General features: G+C 36.1%; 1 protein-coding gene across 4 annotated transcripts in view; it reads left to right on the forward strand.

Annotated features, from left to right (window-relative positions):
- The window catches only part of RhoGAP100F (Rho GTPase activating protein at 100F), a 65,543-nt gene extending 47,533 nt beyond the window's left edge, over positions 1-18,010 (forward strand). For all 4 annotated transcript variants that reach the window (XM_066295744.1, XM_066295741.1, XM_066295742.1 and 1 more), the window contains 11 exons: positions 3,956-4,105; positions 4,159-4,380; positions 4,446-4,513; positions 4,854-5,052; positions 5,373-5,491; positions 5,548-5,964; positions 6,014-6,239; positions 6,868-7,049; positions 7,320-7,733; positions 7,793-8,285; positions 9,627-18,010. In XM_066295744.1, coding sequence (XP_066151841.1) covers positions 3,956-4,105; positions 4,159-4,380; positions 4,446-4,513; positions 4,854-5,052; positions 5,373-5,491; positions 5,548-5,964; positions 6,014-6,239; positions 6,868-7,049; positions 7,320-7,733; positions 7,793-8,285; positions 9,627-9,790 — 2,654 coding nt within the window. In that variant the 3' untranslated portion in view covers positions 9,791-18,010. The remainder of the gene's footprint in view (positions 1-3,955; positions 4,106-4,158; positions 4,381-4,445; positions 4,514-4,853; positions 5,053-5,372; positions 5,492-5,547; positions 5,965-6,013; positions 6,240-6,867; positions 7,050-7,319; positions 7,734-7,792; positions 8,286-9,626) is intronic.
- The last annotated feature ends 1,776 nt before the right edge of the window (positions 18,011-19,786 follow it).

A 19,786-nucleotide genomic window follows, 5' to 3' on the forward strand; every position in this document is an offset into this window, starting at 1 on the left:
ATGGTTTTTATTTGTGGAGAGGCTGCAAGAAATGTAAGTCGGACAGTACAACTTTATGCTGAAAGATTTCCTGTTGAAAGAGTTCCCTGTTGGACCATTTTCAACAGTACTATTAAAAATTTTAAAGAAACGAAAAAGTTGGAAACAAACAAAAACGCAATCGCTCCCGAAATGCAATACACGAAGCCAACCAAATAGCAGTTCTTGCAGCTGTTGCCTTCGATTTCCATGTAAGTTGTCAAATTGCTGCTGACTCAGGAATATCAAAGACAACTGTCCAAAGAATTTTGAAGGAGAATAAATACCATTATTATCATATTTATTTACATCAAGAATTCCAAGGAACTGATTTTGAAAGTCAAGTCAGTTTTTGTAATTGGTCAAGGCAGCAATTAAATCAAAATATATATTTTTTTCTCCAATGTTTTGTTCTCGCATGAATCCACATTCACAAACCATGGTGCAGTGAATTCGTCAATAATTGCATTTTGGGGTGCTTTAAACCTACTTAGAGAACACGAACTGCAAAGATCATAATCAGTGAAAGTTTAGTGCGGAATTATTGTGTAATACTTATGGCACCTTTTTTCGTTGAAGAAAACTTGAATGGAGAAATGTACCGCAAGTTTTTATGTAAAAATGTTACAGAATTGTTATCAAACGTTCTACTTGTCATTAGACGGGTGATGTGGTATCAGCATGACAACTGTCCAGCTCATTTTACTAGAATGTCTCGTGGGATTCTGGATTAAATGTACCCAGATCGATGGATTGGACGGGGCGGTTCAGTGAACTGGCCTCCTAGATGGCCTGATCTGACCTCACCAGATTTTTTTTCTTCTGTTTTCTTTTTAAAGGGCAAAGTTTATGCGAAAGAGCCAACAACTGCAGACGACATGAGAATTAAAAATGTATGTCAATTAATAAACGGAGAGATGTTGCGCAGAGTAAAGAATTATATATATATATAATCATTAGGACGATTTTCCGTGATGATACAAAGTACTTTGTTCACTTTTAATAGCAAGAATAGAAAAGGGCAAAGCCAACGAATTCGCTACCACACGAGCGCATCTCGTCCCTTTTTGGTCTCGACTTTTCCAAATCTCGCGAATCCTTCAAATCCGAGTCATAAGGTACCTGTTAGTCCCTGTTTCCCACGAAAACTCGCACACATGGCTTTTCGATTTCGGTCTTGGTCGTGGCAACCTCGTTCAACAGTGCTTTTTCTTAACATGACCCTGTCTGCCTGCCCTTCGTCATATTATCAGCTCGTAATGTTACACTTTATAAGTTTAAGATTAATAAATCTCCGACATATATATTTTTTTTTACGGAAATAAGTTTTTTTTAATTAGAAAGAAGGATTGTTAAAAGGAGTCTTAAACAGAATATGCATCGCAAAACTTTTCTAGAAAAAAAAAATAATTTCGACTATCTCAAAAATTGGTCAAAACCAAGGATAGTTCTGCAGCAAAACGTCTAATAAAGAAATTGATCAAATAAAAGATATTCTTTTTTTGAAGGTCTACATGGATCTGTAAAAAATATAACGTTGCCGTTTGAAAAAAAAGGTTGCCCTTCAAATGACCTTAAAATGACGTTTTGGCTAAAAGTCACAATTTTCATGACATGCTCTCCTCTTTACCGGACCACTCTTATTTGAAACTTTTTTTCATACAACGTACCGTTTTTGGGTAATCTTCAACCACAGCTTTAAATGGGACACCCTGTATAGTTTGGATTACCTCTAGCTCTTTAATGAAAGTACTGTAGTACAATTATAATCCGTTTGTTTTGTGAGGAGACTTAGGATAACAGCCGACAGGTGCGTTCCGTTAAGGTTGCGCTTTCTTCTTATACAGGGTGTCCTCGAATTACGTGGCCAAAATAATACCGCAGATTGTTTGAGTGAAAATAAGTCGATTTAACTAAACTTCCCTCAGTCCAAAAGTTGATAATTATGGAGCTACAGGGTGTTAAAGTTGAAAAAAAAAATCACATTTTCTTTAATATCTTTCGATTTCTTTGAGTTAATTTCACGAAATTTCATATTTGAGGGTGTTTTAGGATACGAAATTCAAATTTATTAACGATTTAGTTGTTTCTTCTAGGGAGCGCCACAAGCGACCATTAGGACACATTTAAATCTCTGTAACTTTTTCGTGCCACGGTGTATATTATTTTGGTATTTAAAAACCTTTTTCCCTACCTTTTATACTTAGAAAAGGTATACTTTATTGACGTCGCTAGAAGCAACGGTTTTGGAGAAAAATGCATCTAAGCCTGATGATGCATGCAAATTACCTTAAAATTATTTTCCGTTAAAAAAAATTAAGTTTTTCAAAAATAATTTTCAGTAAAGGTATAACAATAAGTTTTCAAAATCAGATATTATTAAATAGAAAACAAAAATAATAATTAACAAAGAAACAACAACAAGCGAGAATAACACTTACTAATTAATTAAATTAACTTATGTAAATTGTTGGTTTAATTTTTTTTCATTTAATCTGCTATCATAACAAATGTTCAAAGTGTTTACTATTTTCCTGTATGCATAAGTTCATTCTTTTTAAGAAATTACATTGTACTCTAAACAATATTTCAGGGGTATTCTTCAATAATTCCACTTCATGAATTATTCTTGCCTCCAATTCTTGTCGTGTATGAAATGGAGATGCATAAACTTTTGATTTCAAGGCACCCCATAAAAAAAATCACAGGGTGTTAAGTCTGGTGATCGAGCCGGCCAATTCACAGGTGCATCACCTCCTCTTCCAATCCATTTTTTTTTTTTTTTTGGAATTTGGAATTCTACGGAAAGGATATTTTTCCTTGTAAACTCGTACACTTTTTTGACTATTACAACGGCAAAATCCATAAACTAACAGCATATCCACCATTTCAGAATAAGTGAATTTATTGGCCATACTTATGGATATTTACAGAAACAAGAAGCGAAACTGACAAGAAAAACTGAGGGCTAAATAAAAAAACTGACATTTGAGAAACAAATTCAAGTGTTAAAATGTCAATTAAAAACATAGCCAACTGAGTTATTTACTGAAAAGCGCCAACGCAAATATGCAGCGCATTAGCATTATGCGTTTTTCTCCAAAACCGTTGCTTCTAGCGACGTCAATAAAGTATACCTTTTCTAAGTATAAAAGGTAGGGAAAAAGGTTTTTAAATACCAAAATAATATACACCGTGGCACGAAAAAGTTACAGAGATTTAAATGTGTCCTAATGGTCGCTTGTGGCGCCCCCTAGAAGAAACAACTAAATCGTTAATAAATTTGAATTTCGTATCCTAAAACACCCTCAAATATGAAATTTCGTGAAATTAACTCAAAGAAATCGAAAGATATTAAAGAAAATGTGATTTTTTTTTTTAACTTTAACACCCTGTAGCTCCATAATTATCAACTTTTGGACTGAGGGAAGTTTAGTTAAATCGACTTATTTTCACTCAAACTATCTGCGGTATTATTTTGGCCACGTAATTCGAGGACACCCTGTATATTTCGTGTTGTATGATGTCAATTCAAGATACCAGAACCCATTTCATATACTTAAAGTTGAAAGAAAATTGTTCCTGGCTAGAGTCTTTGATAAAAAGTTTTAATTTATTTATAAAAAGAATTACGGTCTTGTAAATTTTATTCTTCAGCTAAAGGCAGCTTCGTGAAATTAACTCTAATCTGGATACGTGTTGTGAGGGATAAAATATTTTTTTATAAAAAAGCTCTACTCAAAGGCACGTCAGGTGCATATCCGTGCTTGCTGTAAAAGCGAGATTGTTTTGTTTTCTGTTATTAAATTAAAAAAAGCTTTACAACAGTGAAACTTGGACTTAGATGCATAAATTACTCGTAAAAAATGACACATTTGGCTTTTAACTACGAACACGAAAATCTCCCGCATTTGTAGTTTTTTCTGTTTTATTTCAGCTTTAAGTAGTACTAGATCCCCTTCAATGCGTAGAATGAGGCAAATTCTAGATTTAGAGAGCGTGAGATCGGGTGCGGCACCAAGTCCAGTACCCACTCCTAGTGGGACTCTTCCTAGGGGTCAAAGACAGCTGGATATCAATCCTGCAGGTGAAATTTTAACTATCAAAACTTTTCCACGATTTACCAATGATAATTTTCAGAATTCCTTAAATACAAAATCGATAAACCAGGTTTACCCGGAGGCACTTCTTTAACTGGATTGTCACAGTTGGCCAGCACCAACTTACCTTCTTCTGCTGATGAACCTGTTAGTGGCATGTTGTGGGTGCATCTCTTGGCAGGTAGGGGTCTACGGGCGTCCACAGGAACTTCTGCGGCTACCACTCCAGTTACGCCAAGTGGAGGAGTACCAGCTATAGGAGGTAAATCGTCTGGAAAACTGTAAAAACTGTCATATAATTATACTTTTGTCGTTTTCCTATGGCAGGCTCGACAGGGGTCAGAGATTTGTATTGCGTGCTAGAATGCGATCGCGTGCATAAGGCCCGGACTGTGGTAAGTCAAATTTACCATATTGGTATTACCAAAATTCAACTTCTGAGTTGTGAACTTTTTAAGAAATCTTGAAACTCTCGATTTGGATTATTTATGAATGTTATTTTGCTGATACGGAGTGTTTGTTTTTGGAGCTTAACCATAAGGTCCAGGATAACCACAAAAGATACGAAATCGCTCAAGGGTTCAAACACAACTTTGTCCCAATTTATACGAACTTGCAACTTTATGATTATCTAAAGCCTCACGGTTGAGCTCCAGAAACGGACGAACCGCAAGCCTGATAAGATCAATCCATATTAACATCACTTGGTTTAATTATGTGTAATCAATACTTCAGGTAAGAACCGGCGATCTTGTATTCGACTGGGACGAAAGCTTCGAACTCGATTTAGTCAACAACAAAGAATTAGATTTGTTAATTTACTCCTGGGATCCTCAATATCGACACAAGCTTTGCTACAAAGGCTCTGTATACCTTCCTACTTTGCTCAAATCTGGTCCGATACACCAGTTGGCATTAAAAATTGAACCCAGAGGTAAGTTTCAGTTTTGATCAGTCACTAGAAATGCGATAAATATTAATTACCGCATGAAGAGATAGACCATCTTTTATGAAAGATAAATTGAAACTTAAATTATAAACCTCAGCGTGTGTTCATTTGAAGTTGATAAATGAGAAATCTAGATCGTGTACCTTCCGTTTATATTAACTGAGTGATTAATAATTCTCCCTGATGTGGGCAATTTTTTGCAGCTTTTGAATATGCTTTAAGATCATTAAGATTGTCTGCTCTTGGAGTGCAAAATTATTATTTAAATTTTCCCACTAACGGCTTTATTATTCTCCGATTTGTAGGCACATTGTATTTGAGACTGAGGTACACAGATTCACAATCCTTGTACAGAAGAAGACCTCTTTCTACGTTAACTTTATCAAGAACGACCCCATTGTTTGGGGTCGATCTAGAGACTGTGGTAAGTAACGGCGAATAATTTTCTTATAAAATTCCATATGTGAGTACTTTTTGCAGGTAAACCGAGAGAATAAGACTGGAGGTGTTCCAGGAGGAGTCGCTACTGGACTAGTAACCGGTAGTCAACAAAACATTCCTATCATAGTCAAGCGTTGTGTGGAAGAAGTAGAACGGCGAGGATTGGATATAATTGGTTTGTACCGTCTGTGTGGTTCGGCAACCAAGAAACGAATCCTCAGAGAAGCGTTCGAGCGCAATAGTCGATCAGTAGACTTAAGCCCAGATAATGTTCCCGACATCAATGTAATCACTGGGGTACTAAAAGATTATTTAAGGGAACTACCGGAACCTCTATTCACGAAATGTTTGTATCAAATGATGGTCGATGCCTTGGGAGTATGTTTACCTGATGATCCTGAAGGCAATGCGAAGCTGATGTTCTCCATTTTGGATTGTCTACCCAGAATCAATCGAGTAAGGTCAATTTCGTCACCGAAACTTCTCCTGTAACCATATGTTGCAGGCAACGTTGATTTTCCTCATGGACCATTTGGCACTAGTAGTATCGGCCTCTGATCGCAATAAAATGAATGCCCAAAACTTGGCCACTGCCCTTGCTCCTCCGTTGATGCTTCAGTCAGGGGATACCATGACTCCCACCTCGAAGAGCCATGAATTGGAGTACCAACAACCCATTAGTGTTTTGCGTTATTTGTTGCAAATATGGCCTACACCTAAGCATCATTCAGGTAATGCTATAAAAGATGAATGTTATGTTATTATTATCTTTACCTACACCGAAAAATTATAACAATAATATTACTTAGGAACTTTTAAAAAACACTAAATGATTTTTTATCTCCTTCGCTTAGAAGGAATAGAAGTGCAGTAAATTTTAAATCAATAAACAGTATAGAAGGTTGTCGTACACGATCTGAAAGTATTGAGAAATCAATAGGCTGGTCGAGTGGTTTGAAAAACAAATTTCACTGAAATCGTTATTTTCGGCTATCTCTAACCGTTTAGAAGCAATCGGACTAGTTCATACTACTGGGACACCCTGTATAAGTGAAAATTCGACACCAGAAAGATCTACAAAAATTTCTTCTAACAGTTCACTGCCAAACTTTTGAACTTGCTCGCGACACTACTATTGCTTAACGCTGACACCGCTGAATGTGAAGACTTACAACATTACTGTCACCCTCATGAATTTTTTAAACTCATTTAATAGTTTACACTTAGTAACATCTATCATCGCTTTAATTGCTAGTACTATCTAAGTGCACCAGTGCGTAGTTGGCTTGGTACAAGCACTAGTTAGCGGTGTTGGTGTTGAGGGTAGTGTTGGTATTGAGAGGGGGCCTTTCCAGACAGGTCGGCGCGGCAGGCCGCCCGGGCCGCGTGGAGACAGTCGCAGTGCGTGTCCAGCGGAAGTGTCGGGGGCGCGAGTAGGGCAGTCTCGGCCCTCAGCGGCTCCGTGTCCTCCTCCTCCTCGCTCAGCAGTCTCGGCCCAGCCGCGAGGCCCACTGCCACAGGTCCCATCACACCAGATACTCGTAAGTTACATTGTTTTACACACCACGTCTATATTTATTGTCGCTTGGAAGCAGCGCGGGCGACTTTTACCAAGGAGAGCGTTGCTCTTCCTAGAGTATAGAATTTCGTCGCGTATTTTGATCTATTACAACGCTGAAGTAAATAAAGTTGCTGTTTTCGCTGCTTCCACTAGATGCGCGAACTATGAAGTAGGAGCAGTCGAGTTGTCAGAGGCTTATTCTTGCTAAATGTTAAAATTTATTTGCTAAAAGTATTAGTTGACGTTACAGGGCCCATCATCAGCAAGCAAAGGTCCCTACCGTCCGCTCTCTCCGCGAGTAGGCCCATCAGTGGGGGCGGGCCAGGGGGCATCATCGGTGGCATCGGCATCCCCAGGGCCCCTCAAGCCCCGACATGTGATAGTATCCTCTCCAGGTTCGCCAAGCAGTAGTAGCGATTCCCAATCGGGTTCCGACTCCGTCAAACACTGCCTGCCCGGCCGCGTTAGTTCTCCGGCCATTCGCGCCTCCCCCTCCGCCCAAACGATGTTGCGATCCTCGTCTTCGGTGGCTATGGGATCTCCAAGTCTCCGCCATTCTCCCTCGACGACTTTAGCCTCCTCCATGGGATCTCCAGCTAGTGGGCCTAGAAATTCGCCTTCAATCACTAGTATCAGTAGAGCATCACCTAATGTACTTAGTCAGGTATGCACAACTCATTCATCGTGAGTATATTTAAGAAGTGTATACTTTCTCTTAAACAGGTTACACGATCTAGTTCTCCCGCTATGCAGGCCAGCTCTGCAGGTTTGAACGTGACCCTAGGCGGACCCTCTCCGTCATTTTCGTCACTCTCCGGCCTACAAAGCACCATTTCCAATATTGGAACCACAGCTAGCAGCATGTATGGACTTTACACGCAACCATCCCAACCAACGTACGCCAGTACCAACCCATTCCTCACTGGGGCCTACATGTCTTACAATCCGGGAGAAACTAGTTACGCTGATAAGTTCAACACAATCGGATCAACGAAGGACATTAAGTCATTTTTCGAAAGTTATTCAACCGATTCAACCAGCAAGTATCCAACTAAGCTGGCGACGACTTATGAAACTGAATCTGGCACTGGCAACGAATCCCTTTACAGTACCACCAAGTACAATACCATTGGTAGCAAATACCAGGAGCAAAAATCGAGTTATTTGTCTTCGGCATATTCTGCCTTGGAAGCAAAGTATAGTTCGAGCAAGAATGGTAAGTTATTCAAATGATTATTTGTCTATATAAATTAGAACAGTTGCTCAGTAGGAAAACATTTTGAATTGTTGATAAATCAAGGACTGGCAATTTTATTGTGAAAACAATTTCCATTCGAAGTATCAGACGGATCAGGGACAGGAGTTTTCAAACTTTTTCTTATATTCGAATAATAACACATAATTTTTTGCTTTTTTATTGCTGAATGCATTGTCTATTTAAAGCGTAATATTTAAACACATTTTTGTTCAGTTTGAGTTGGGCACTTGGGCCTCAGCTGAAAAATTTTAATATTTTAAATTATATCGTAGGAGCACCGTACAATTTAAATTAAAAATATCAGACTTGTTGAGAAAAAAAAATTACAAACTTAATGTTTTGTTTCCATCTTTCTGTTATACGATATTTGAATAAGTAGTTTGCTGAAATTTTTCGCGTAACTGGACTTACATTCGTACATGAATTACTCATTCCATTTTCATTTGTTGTGAGGAAATAATTTTTTTCTTTGGCAAAACAGAGAATTTTAATATCAGACCGACCAGGGCCAAGAGTTATATAACATTTATTATTATTATTTTATGTCGAAATGTCGGGACAGTAATAAGAATAATTTCTATTTTTGGAGACAACATATGGCAATAAAAAAGCTGAGTCGAATGCACAAAATATTTTTATGACTTGTTAAAATCACTTGTACATTTGACAATACTCGAGGGTATACAGGGAAGAAGAAAAGCGGAGAAAGCATAAATAAAATTGTTTTGCATATTTTAAAGTAGTGGATGCCAACCAATTATGTATATTTAATAGTGTTTATTGAAAATTTAGCAGAAAGCCTCGAAAGTAAAGCACAAAGGAGCACCGAAGCTTTGAAAATATTTTCTCAAACACGATAGCGAAACATGAATATTGAAACCTGATGCACTTTCATGAGGAATTTCAACCTCTCAACCTGTCAGTTAAATTATCAGAGGGATGAACTTTTTATTATCGCACAGTTATATCGGACTTGTTTAGAGTTCGAACAGAAAAACAAACCATTGAATCTTTTGCGAAGTACCTCTGAGCTCAAATGAACCAAATTAACTGTAAATGTATGAAGAATGTTAAATATGTATTTCCTAAAACATTCTAAAGTTCTAACACTATTTGAAGAAATCAAACTGCATATTAATTTATTATCTCGTTAACATATGCGGAGCTTCGACTAGTTCAAAAAATCTTCTTAACGTATTTGAATTTTGGGTTTTACTAGTTTTATCACCTAACCTGGTAGATCCAGCAACTCAAAGCTCTTAGTTTTTAGAATTTTCAGCTGATTATTTTCTTCCTCAGATGGCGTTTATGAAAGTGGGCACACATCATCCCAAATCAGCTCTTCCGGACTATTACAAGTGGAGGAGACACCAACTCCCACCAGCAGCATCGAAACCGAGGACAGTGTAACCATAGAAGTCGGAGAGAAAGACGTGGAAGGCGATGGAGAACAATCTGACTGAATCACTTGCGGTCTGGGCCCCCCTTAATGATAATAGCTTTTTATAATAATAGTGGCAGCACAAATAAAAGACACGTTTAGAGGTAAAAGAACATCATAATCGTAAGATCTAAATACCAGTTATCTAGCTATTTGCATATGTAGGAACTAAATTTTTGAAATTGTGTATTCACTTTTGAAGTTTTTTTACGAATGCTGAATTAGGCAAAGCAGTGGTGAGCCGATGTTTCGCAATAAGAATTGTGTCGTTTTTCGAAAGGTGTATACGACTAAATTCTCTCTTAAGCTGGGAAATATGTAACAGACATTTTGTCAATCATTAAACTATTCAAAGCTGATAGTTTAAAAGGAGAAATAATATCAGCAACAAGGAGGCAAATTCACCCTTTAAAATATATATCAGTACTTCGCCATCTTAATACGTGTACTTGCTTTTTAGGAATCAAACTACATAGATACTATAGATTCATTGTTAACTAAATATTTAAAGAAAGTATATGATTTTAGTTGGTAGATAAAATGATATTTATTAAATAAAAATAGATGACTACCTAACTGGAATTATAGAGGGTAAGTGTTGTTGAATGTGGCACAATTTGTTTTCTCTATGAGACATTACTTCAGAAGTGTGATATTGACGTTTAGAATCATCACTCAGAGATGACCGTTAATTTCCCGCTTTAGATGTGCAAACATCTCTTTCATTTAGTATAATTAACTAATGCTTCGAATTCGGACATTGGATTGCTCATTGTCAACGAGGAAAATGTATCGGGAACGTTATGGTTTGGGGTGCAAAGGTTAATGGAATTTGAGGTTAATAAAGGAAAAAAGAGCCTTTCATAGGGACAAGTCCATGGGCAGAAATGTTGGTACAGAATAAATTTCTGTTGCAATTGTCTGAAATTCTGATATGAAAAGAGAAAAAGTAGTGAAATAAAGCAGAGGTGAAACGCGAAACGTTTAGAATGATAACTCAAAGGTGGCGTTTCATTTTCTGTTTAGAGGTATAAAGATCTCATTCATATAGGAATTCAAGCACGAGTCGTTCGTTGCTCATATTCATTAAAAAACAAGAAAACGTGTAGGAAATGTTACGGGTTGTTCGAAAATGTAAAAGAAATTTGAGAAATTGTGGTAAACAGTGATAGTTGAATGAGGGAGTTGAAAAAATACAGTACAAATCCACAAGTAACTGAAACTGTAGAAGAAACTTCTGTTCTAATCATCAAAAAGTCATAAAACAAGAAGTGATATTCTAAAATCAAAAAGGAAAAAGAATAAAAAAAGCAAAGATGTTGCCCAAAACTGTTACAGCGTAAAAGTAGTTGAAGGTAACTCTCTATTGAGCGATTGGTTGTCTCCGTAATAATTATTCTTGGAAACGTGAGAAAAAGAATTGCACAAATTTGGCTTGATTCAAATTTGTCAACCCAAGATGACTTTGTATCTTACATCCACATCTACTGACGAAGAGAATTTATTCTGATCAGTCGATCTCAACGCAGAAACTTCTTAGAAGCAATTTCTGTACGAGAATAGGGGACGATAAAACGTTCCACTGGTAGATGCAAAAATGCAAAAATGTGTTCCACTAGAAATTGCGTCGTCAAAGTAACGGTTACCGTAAGCTTGTACTCCTCTGGGGTGTGGGAAAGTACGACATAACGATAATAATCTTGTTATTCATTCGTGCTGTTAACAATATGTCATTTGGATGTTAAAGAAAGCGTACTAGAACCATTTTGATAGTATTCAAAAATGTATAGCAACATTTCCTTTATGTGGCAATGGTTATTACTCTTAATACTTACATCGCCTTTCATGAACTTTTCCTTGCTCAAAAACTAATCTTATCTTCAATATTCATAACCATGAAACCTAAACTTAATTTAATCCCATCTACAGGGATCTAAATAGAGGTTGAACAGGTCATTCAATACGCAATCATTGCCTCGTCCATTGAATAAGTGTTCAATCGATTTATTTATTAAAAAAAAAATCTTTAAATAGGTATTTAGTAGTCGGTATATCCGATGTTACCGTCACAATAAAGTCCCCAATGAGCTTATTCTGTTGAACCTTCATTATGATTTAATGTTTAATGAAGACCTGTGGGGGATATAATTTGAAATTGATATCATTTAATAAGTCAGTGGTTAACATTATAGTAATATCCCCTGCAAAACAACGATTCGTTCATCTAATAACTGAATGAATCATCACTGATTTATTTAGATCTTCTGGAATATAAGTAATTGAGATTGATTAGGCTGGTAAATCTGGGATTAAGACACGATCGCTTCAATCAGATTCACGGAGATTCGACTCAGATTCCAAACGTGATTAATCAGCCAGTAAAACCGATGTTTGCGTATTTAAAATCGAGTAAATAAAATTATTTTTGAAAGCATAATAAAGTGCATTTAAGTATCGCTGATTTGTTCAAATCTGAAAAAATTTCAATTTAGATTAACTGAAGTTAAATCAGATTGATGTGAACTATATTCTGATTTCTAATGCGGTTAATGAGCCGACAAAACTGATGTTATATCATAAAGATAAAATCATCTGTAGAAGCATTGAAAATTTCTTTCAATCGTCGCTGATTGAAGTAAATCGTATGTAAATTGGGGGTAAATGGGTTATTAAGTCCATGGTTAAATCATCACTGGTGCAATTATATCGATATTAATTTAACATTGATTCGATTCGCGGTAATTTATTTTGAAATTTAACAAGACATACTCGCGATTCATAACCGATAATTGCGATTTAGCTCCGCTTTATAAGGAGAAGTTGCTGAATTTAGCATCATTATTCGGACAGAGGTATAATTATGGAACCATTACATTAAGGCCACTTATTAAATCAGGGGTTTAATCTGCGGTGGTACTCCATATGAATTTGACAATTTTTAATTTAATTTTTAAAACGCAAAGTAAACGGTTTTTCGACAACATCAAATCATAATGTTCTCAATACATTTACACCTTTGTCACTCGACTTCTCTAATTGAAATTAAGCACAAATGAGTAATAAACCCTAGGATAATAATATAAAGATCACTGCCAATACCCTTATTAAAAATAAGTTACATAGGCAGATTTCCATCTCGAGGGTACCCCACTATAACTCGAACCTTTTACCTTGAAAACCAACGTTAGTAGCATTTTTATGAGTTTTCCAACTTTGTAATTTTTCATGATATACAAGTCTAGATCGCTTTATAATACCCTTTGTATTTACTATGTAAATAATACTTGCAAGTTATAGCTTTTAGGGAATACCGGTACATTTTCGAGGTAATGACCCGCGAAATATGCAAATCTTGAGATTATTCATATGGAGAATACGTAATAATATACAGAAATTTCGAAAGAAAAATGGATTTGCGTATATTCAGATAATGTATCTATGATGGATATTTAATATCTCTTTAATTAAACATTTTGTTATTGATCTTATTGTATTTTATAATGTGTACAGTTAATTTAAACGGTTTGGTTATACGTGTCCTTGCCATGCAAGAATTTATTTCAAACGTTAGAGGAATGGATATCGTTCTGTTACAATTTAAGATGTTTAATGTACCTATAAGTGTATATAAATGTGAATCGTAAAGAGGTTTCGTTTTCTTGGATATTTGTATGGCAATATAAGTTGATGGTTCGTTTCGAAATATAAGTCATTACTGTATTAGAGACGTTCCTGGTGTCAATAAAACAAACTTCCTTCCAAAGGTGTAAAAATTCGTCGATATTTGATGAATTGTATATAAATGAACAATAGTGGAACGTCTGTTAAAATCGCACATTAAGTTTTATTAAATCCATAACAAACAGGATCTAAAGCGTGCGATTTTAAATAATTCCTTTATGTGTCGTAATCATAAACTCATAGAATCATAAAGTCGCATTTTGTGTAATAATTTGCAGTGCTAATTAACAGCGTGTTTGTTTTTGGATACTTTAGAAATGCACACATTGATCCTATTAAGAAAGAACGTCTTTAAAGGTCGCTATACTAATATTATATATATGAATGCGAGATTCTACGGCCTGGAAGATTTCACAGTGTGTTGTATTCCTACAGCAATGGTGTTTGCTTTAATACCTATTAACACTCCTATTCATAGTCACAACCAGTAAAGAAAATAGAAAATTTCGTCAACGCGCTGAAGATTAGATCTATAGGGTGTGGAAAAATCATAGCTTGATTTCTCCCTTCTGGAAAAAGAGGTGCGCAAATTCTTTAGATTCTTCTAATAACCATAGGCCGACAAAAAAATGTTCCAAAATCTATCCTTTTCATGTTTTTGAGTTTTTACGGTATTTAGTGCAAATTTCTTAGGGTGAATATATTACAATTGCCGTGCAATAAAATTGGTGTTAAAAATCTGAAAGACGAGTAAATAATCTTTGGAAGTCACACCATCTTTAGGTTCCCTAACTTTTTATGCGCCAAATAAAAGTTATAGCTTTGTAAATATTCAACACGAATTCAGGTGTCGCATGAGGTGCGTCCTAAGAAGAGCAATATCCATAACAAATTAGAGCTAAATGTCCCATAACCTCTAGAAGCTGTAACACCCCGTCTCATTTTTACTATTAACATTTATAATTTTTCACGTTTCTTATTTGATTTGGGCCAAATATAGAAATTATTGTTTTAGTCTCGATGTACTCAGAAAATCTCAGCTACCATCGCTGAAGGTTCAGAAAAGTCAAAGCTGAAACTAACTAGATGATAACGGATAGTAATAAGAGTGTGTAAAAGGGGCACAAAATCAGAGAGGAAATGCATAACTATCGATTTTAGTTTAGTATTTTCGTTTGTTTTCTTCCTACTTCGAAACAAATTTTCGTTTTTCAATTGATTTAAGAGTAAAAATCTAGTTTGGCGATCACAAATTATGAAGCGATATCTTAGAAAACTTATTTAGACTTGTATATATATATAACTGAAATTGCCCGAAGTTCACTTAAAGACTAGATAGATTCGTATCCTGAGTGAGGTACCAAAATCAAATTCTCTATTTCTTGTCATCGAAGCTTTTATCACACAAAGCCAAATGGCGTTATAACTTCTAACGCACGTGACGCAGCATAAACCGAAAATGTCCATAATAAGGTGTTTTCGTTGGCACATTTACCTGCTTTTACTTTCACGAAAACCCGAGAAACTTTACCTTTAAGAACTATTACAATAACAGAGATACGTATCTTAAAGTCAATTTTTCATTCTCTTCCAAAATTTCTATCTTTCACATGCACGGACCTACGCATAATTTCTTCGTTTTAAAAGCGAAATTATCTTAAAATTTGCCTTCCAAATTACAATCTCTCATAGTCTTTTTCGAAGCGGAAATTCTAATATTGGAATTTCAACAAATTTGAATAAGACATGTGGCTAAAATCAACGCAGAAAAAATCGTGTTTTTACTTATAAAATTTCGTGGAAAACTGGATATACAGAGCGTTCCCCGTACGCTCTGTGTCGTTTTTAGCGGTTTGGGGAAAATTGCAAAATAAGACGAAATTGTGAGAACGTATTAATTGAAAAAATGGTGTTTCAGAATTTCTGAATTTTATTTCTTATATATACAAATTTCTGACTTCTAGTGAATTAGTAAACATTGGGAGCATGTCGGAATACCCTGAATTCTGATTGCACATTATCAATTTCCTTATTTTTTCTTTGCTTTTTTTCTGTGAGCTCACCCACAAATTTTCGTAAGTAAGGAATAACTTGTCAATCTAATCAACATTTTTACTCATTTTTCCGGGTTTGAAGCCGTTGTTTAAGTTAATTTTTTTCTAACGTTTTCTCCACAGCTGCTGTAGACAGTGTCGAAGGCAATGGGGCAAGTGATCTCCCATACGTCCCGGTCGTATCCGAAGTAACAGTTCAATGGACCGTCATATTTATACGTAGATCATATGCACGGTCACGCATTCTTATCGTAGAACAAAATTCCGAAGCTCTTCAGATTGTAATTTTTCTGGAACACACCGTGTAATAATGGGCCAGAATAAATTTGTTGATATTAGGTCGACCAATAGATTACTGAACGAAATATGTAAAAACGACACTATGCAAGCAACTACCTGTAGATAGTTATCGCTGTAATTGGCTTTTAGCTCTGGTGTGAGGACCAAATTATGGACGTTCCACTCAAAGTTTAAAGGCAGCATAAAATTCCTGTTAGTATCGAAATAATGGCTGGAAGCTGATGCGCTGTCCAGATTCCATGGAAACTATGCTCCTGCTAAACTTGCCAACGCTTCATTAATTTGGTCTTAAAGGGCCCTCAGTAGATTAAATCACCAATTAAAGAAAATGTCGAACTCCTTGATTTACGACCAAAATGCAGGATTTATAAACTGAACAAGAAATCTAGACTTCAGATAGTCAACGTTCAGTAACGTAGTCCAGACAAGTTTGTTGTGGTAATAAAGGCGACCGATCTCCAAACAATTTTTCCCCGGCGATCATCGCAATGAACTACTAGCGGTCTGTTGGGAGAAAGTAGAGATATATATTTGAAGTAAATATCTCAACAAGTGGAGGAGAAGAATTTTCAAGGTATTTTTTAATACGCGCCTGTGAAATAACGCTTCTTGGCAAACTGATTTTGTTTTGCGATTTTACCACACTCTAAAGGTCACCAAGATACCCACTATCAAAAAATTACCTTCTCAAATATCAATCTCGTTGTGTGTTGCAATACAACCAAAAAATCTTCCATAAGCTCCTAATCTCCAACCTTTGCGGCCTATCGCCTAAGTAGTAAATGTGGCTATAGAGAAATAAATCTGTACGATATATTTATTACATTAGAAAAAGTATGCGCTGTGGAGAGAGATATAATACTCTAGTCAATTTTATGTTTTGTCAATTTTAGAAACTGTAGTCGGATTTGTTATTTCTAGAACGATGTAACGAGACCACTGCTGCTAGAAGATGCAATCCACTAGATATGGGACATGTATTAATGACTGACATCATTCAGTAAATTTTAATGCGAAGAAAAGAAACATATCAGTCATGACTGAAATTGAAATATCATTAGTAGAGCTGTAGATGAGACCCATAATGAATTATATATGGAATGAGTATTTAATGTGCATTGATGTAACAGCGAACATACATGAAGGAAGTGGCAGTTCTGATGGCAAATAAAAATGCGGTCACGATACGCTTGCCGCAGTCATTAATATTTGACCATATTAAAAGTGAAACTAGTGCGTAAATGGATTTTTACTTGATGAGTATTTTGGTGCAATTTTCACCTATCAGGAAATTTTCTAAAACGTCAGGCAAAGATATCATTTCCAGGGGACTAACTAACGAATGCAAGTGTATGCTGTATGGACATATCATTAATAGTGTTTATACTTTTCCTAATGATGGCATTAATGTCTGAAGTGTGTACAATACAATGACCATGTTACCATTTTATTTTGTAAATGGCTTTTCTGGACGCGTGTTCTTGAATGTACCATCAACATGCAAACTTTAAGGTATATTTTACGAACATTCCACTAATTTTTACTCGAAACGCTATGCGCGGATATTCTTTAGAATATATTCACGAAGTTTCCCAACGCAATTTGCTTGCATCATCCGATCGAGGTATTCCCGCTTGATAATTATTGTTTATAAAATTTCTTTGGCTGTTTGCATTACATAAAGTTCGCATATAAATCGATTCTCTCTATCCAATGTCGGTTTCAATTTCTGCTCATCCGAAAAAGATCACTTTGTACAACGAATAGACGCTTAGTTGCTTTGCTCGAAATCAACACCAATCATCACTACTTCTTTGTTCCATCAATGCGATTATTAATAGTTAAATTTTACCATAATAATAGACAATAAATCTATACTAAATAGGTATCTGATCTCTTCTGAGCTTCATCCATTATAAAGTAGTGTGGGAAATGTTATGAAAATATTTTAAGGACGGTTAAGACACAATTTTTGGTACGGAACCGCTTTGAAACTTCAAGTTTACATATCAGTGTGTGTGCTGAGTAAACTAATCAGGAAAAGATCGTTAGTCGGTGGTTCCGTAACGAAAATTCACATACCTAAAGACATGAATGTTTATAATAAACTAATTATCAGTATTTAAGATAGCTTTTCAAACGGCTAGACCCTCCTAAAATGTACTTAATAACAAATTAATTAATAAACCATTGAGTTGAGCAATAAATGGGGTTTTATTTGCACAAAATCCTAACGAAATTGCTGCGAAATCGGAGAATAAATCGCCTCAGTTCGAGCAAGATGTGGAACAAAACCAATTCAGAACACAGCAAAACGAGAGGAAAAATTGTCGGGTTAGAGAAACTTTGGAAGAAAATCCATTGTTGGGAAAATGCCCAACATCTTCACTCACTAATAAACTTCTTTTTATGTTGCCAACGTAAACCCTTATTAATCACCCTTAAGGGCAGTGTTTACATCAGTCAACTGCATACACATCCCACGCTCATAACTCTTCTCACCCATCATTTTCCTCACACCTTCATGGCACCGTATTGATAAGCAATTCTTAGTCCTCAGCATTAATAATTCACATTAATTGGTATGACTATGAGGTGGTAAAAATATAAATGGATAACATGAGGTTCACATTCGGTAGGAAAAATTGAGATTTGGATAAGTCTCATAGAATCTTTCACACAACACGCAACGCCTCTTCAACATCTCTCCTATTCTCTTGTTAACTCCTACAGTCTTAGTAGGATCCCTCTACTGCGCTCAATTCACATCTCAGTTGCCCTGTTCAAGGAAAAACTCCAAATCATAAAAGTTTCTTAATATTCGGTGATCGCTTGTGTTTTTCTAGTTTGCTCTAATTTACAATTTGTTATGACCTTTGTCACTTGTAAAATAATATTGAAAATTTAGTGAGACAAATACAAGTGTGTTTTATTCTGTATTGGTTCAGTGCCAAATAAGCTGTGGTCCTTCGAACAAAATTAAAAGCTACACAAAACAGATACAGTTCACCTTGGCACTGTCAACCAACTGTGCCCCCCTTGTGTCTGGGGTGAGACAGCAAAGAATACGATCATACTTGCCCCGTTCATCCATATCATTTGAGTAAAATAGAAAATTGTAGAAAAACAGTTTCGGGTCGGGTTTTTTTTTTAATTAATATTTGTTACAATCTGTCCCAGAAAAACAGTAGGGACATTCAGAAACATTTCGATTGAAAATAAAACTGATCTATAGGGATGACTGTCAGCACAGTTATCCAACTATGTATAATCGAGCCGATCACAAAGCTCCAGAGTGTTCACTCTGTTCAATCTGTTTGAGTAGAGGGCCGAGTCCAGGAGGTTTATGGCTAGGTGGTCGGGGTGACTGTCCAGCCGGCACATGTATTCTTTGGTGCGGTCTTGGAGTTCCTTTCGGATCATCTTTACATTTAAGTTTTGGTGTAATGTGGTATTGCTAACGTACCATGGAGCATTAGCTAACGTGCGCAGGGTTTTTGATTGAAATCGCTGTAGAATATCGACATTCGAGCCACTGGCTGTTCCCCAGAGCTGTATCCCGTACGTCCACATTGGTTTAATGATGCATTTGTAGATCGGCAATTTGTCATTTAGGCTCGGTTGTGAGCGATGCCCGATAAGCCAGGTGGACTTTTGATGGTAAGATTTAGCTGGGTTCGCTTCGCCTGTATGTGCTTTTTCCATATGAGTCTGCGATCTAAGTGCATACCGAGGTATCGGGTCGGGGCCAATGGGATAAAATTAAGGCAATTTAGATTGCTAGAAATTAAATTGTGAACAATTACTTCGACTTTATGAAACATTTTAAAGGAAATCCGGTCACTTTAGGTTACTGGAAATTCGTGGAAACACTTAAATGAAAAGTATAAAAGATTTTTTAGCTCCGCAACAGCGAGTCAGATGATAGGTGAGGTCATTGTAAGAAAAAAAAATCATATGGACATGTCCGATTTCAATCATTT

This window comes from Euwallacea fornicatus, chromosome 23 (genome assembly GCF_040115645.1).
Source record: "Euwallacea fornicatus isolate EFF26 chromosome 23, ASM4011564v1, whole genome shotgun sequence".
NCBI classification, from domain to species: Eukaryota; Metazoa; Arthropoda; class Insecta; order Coleoptera; family Curculionidae; genus Euwallacea; species Euwallacea fornicatus.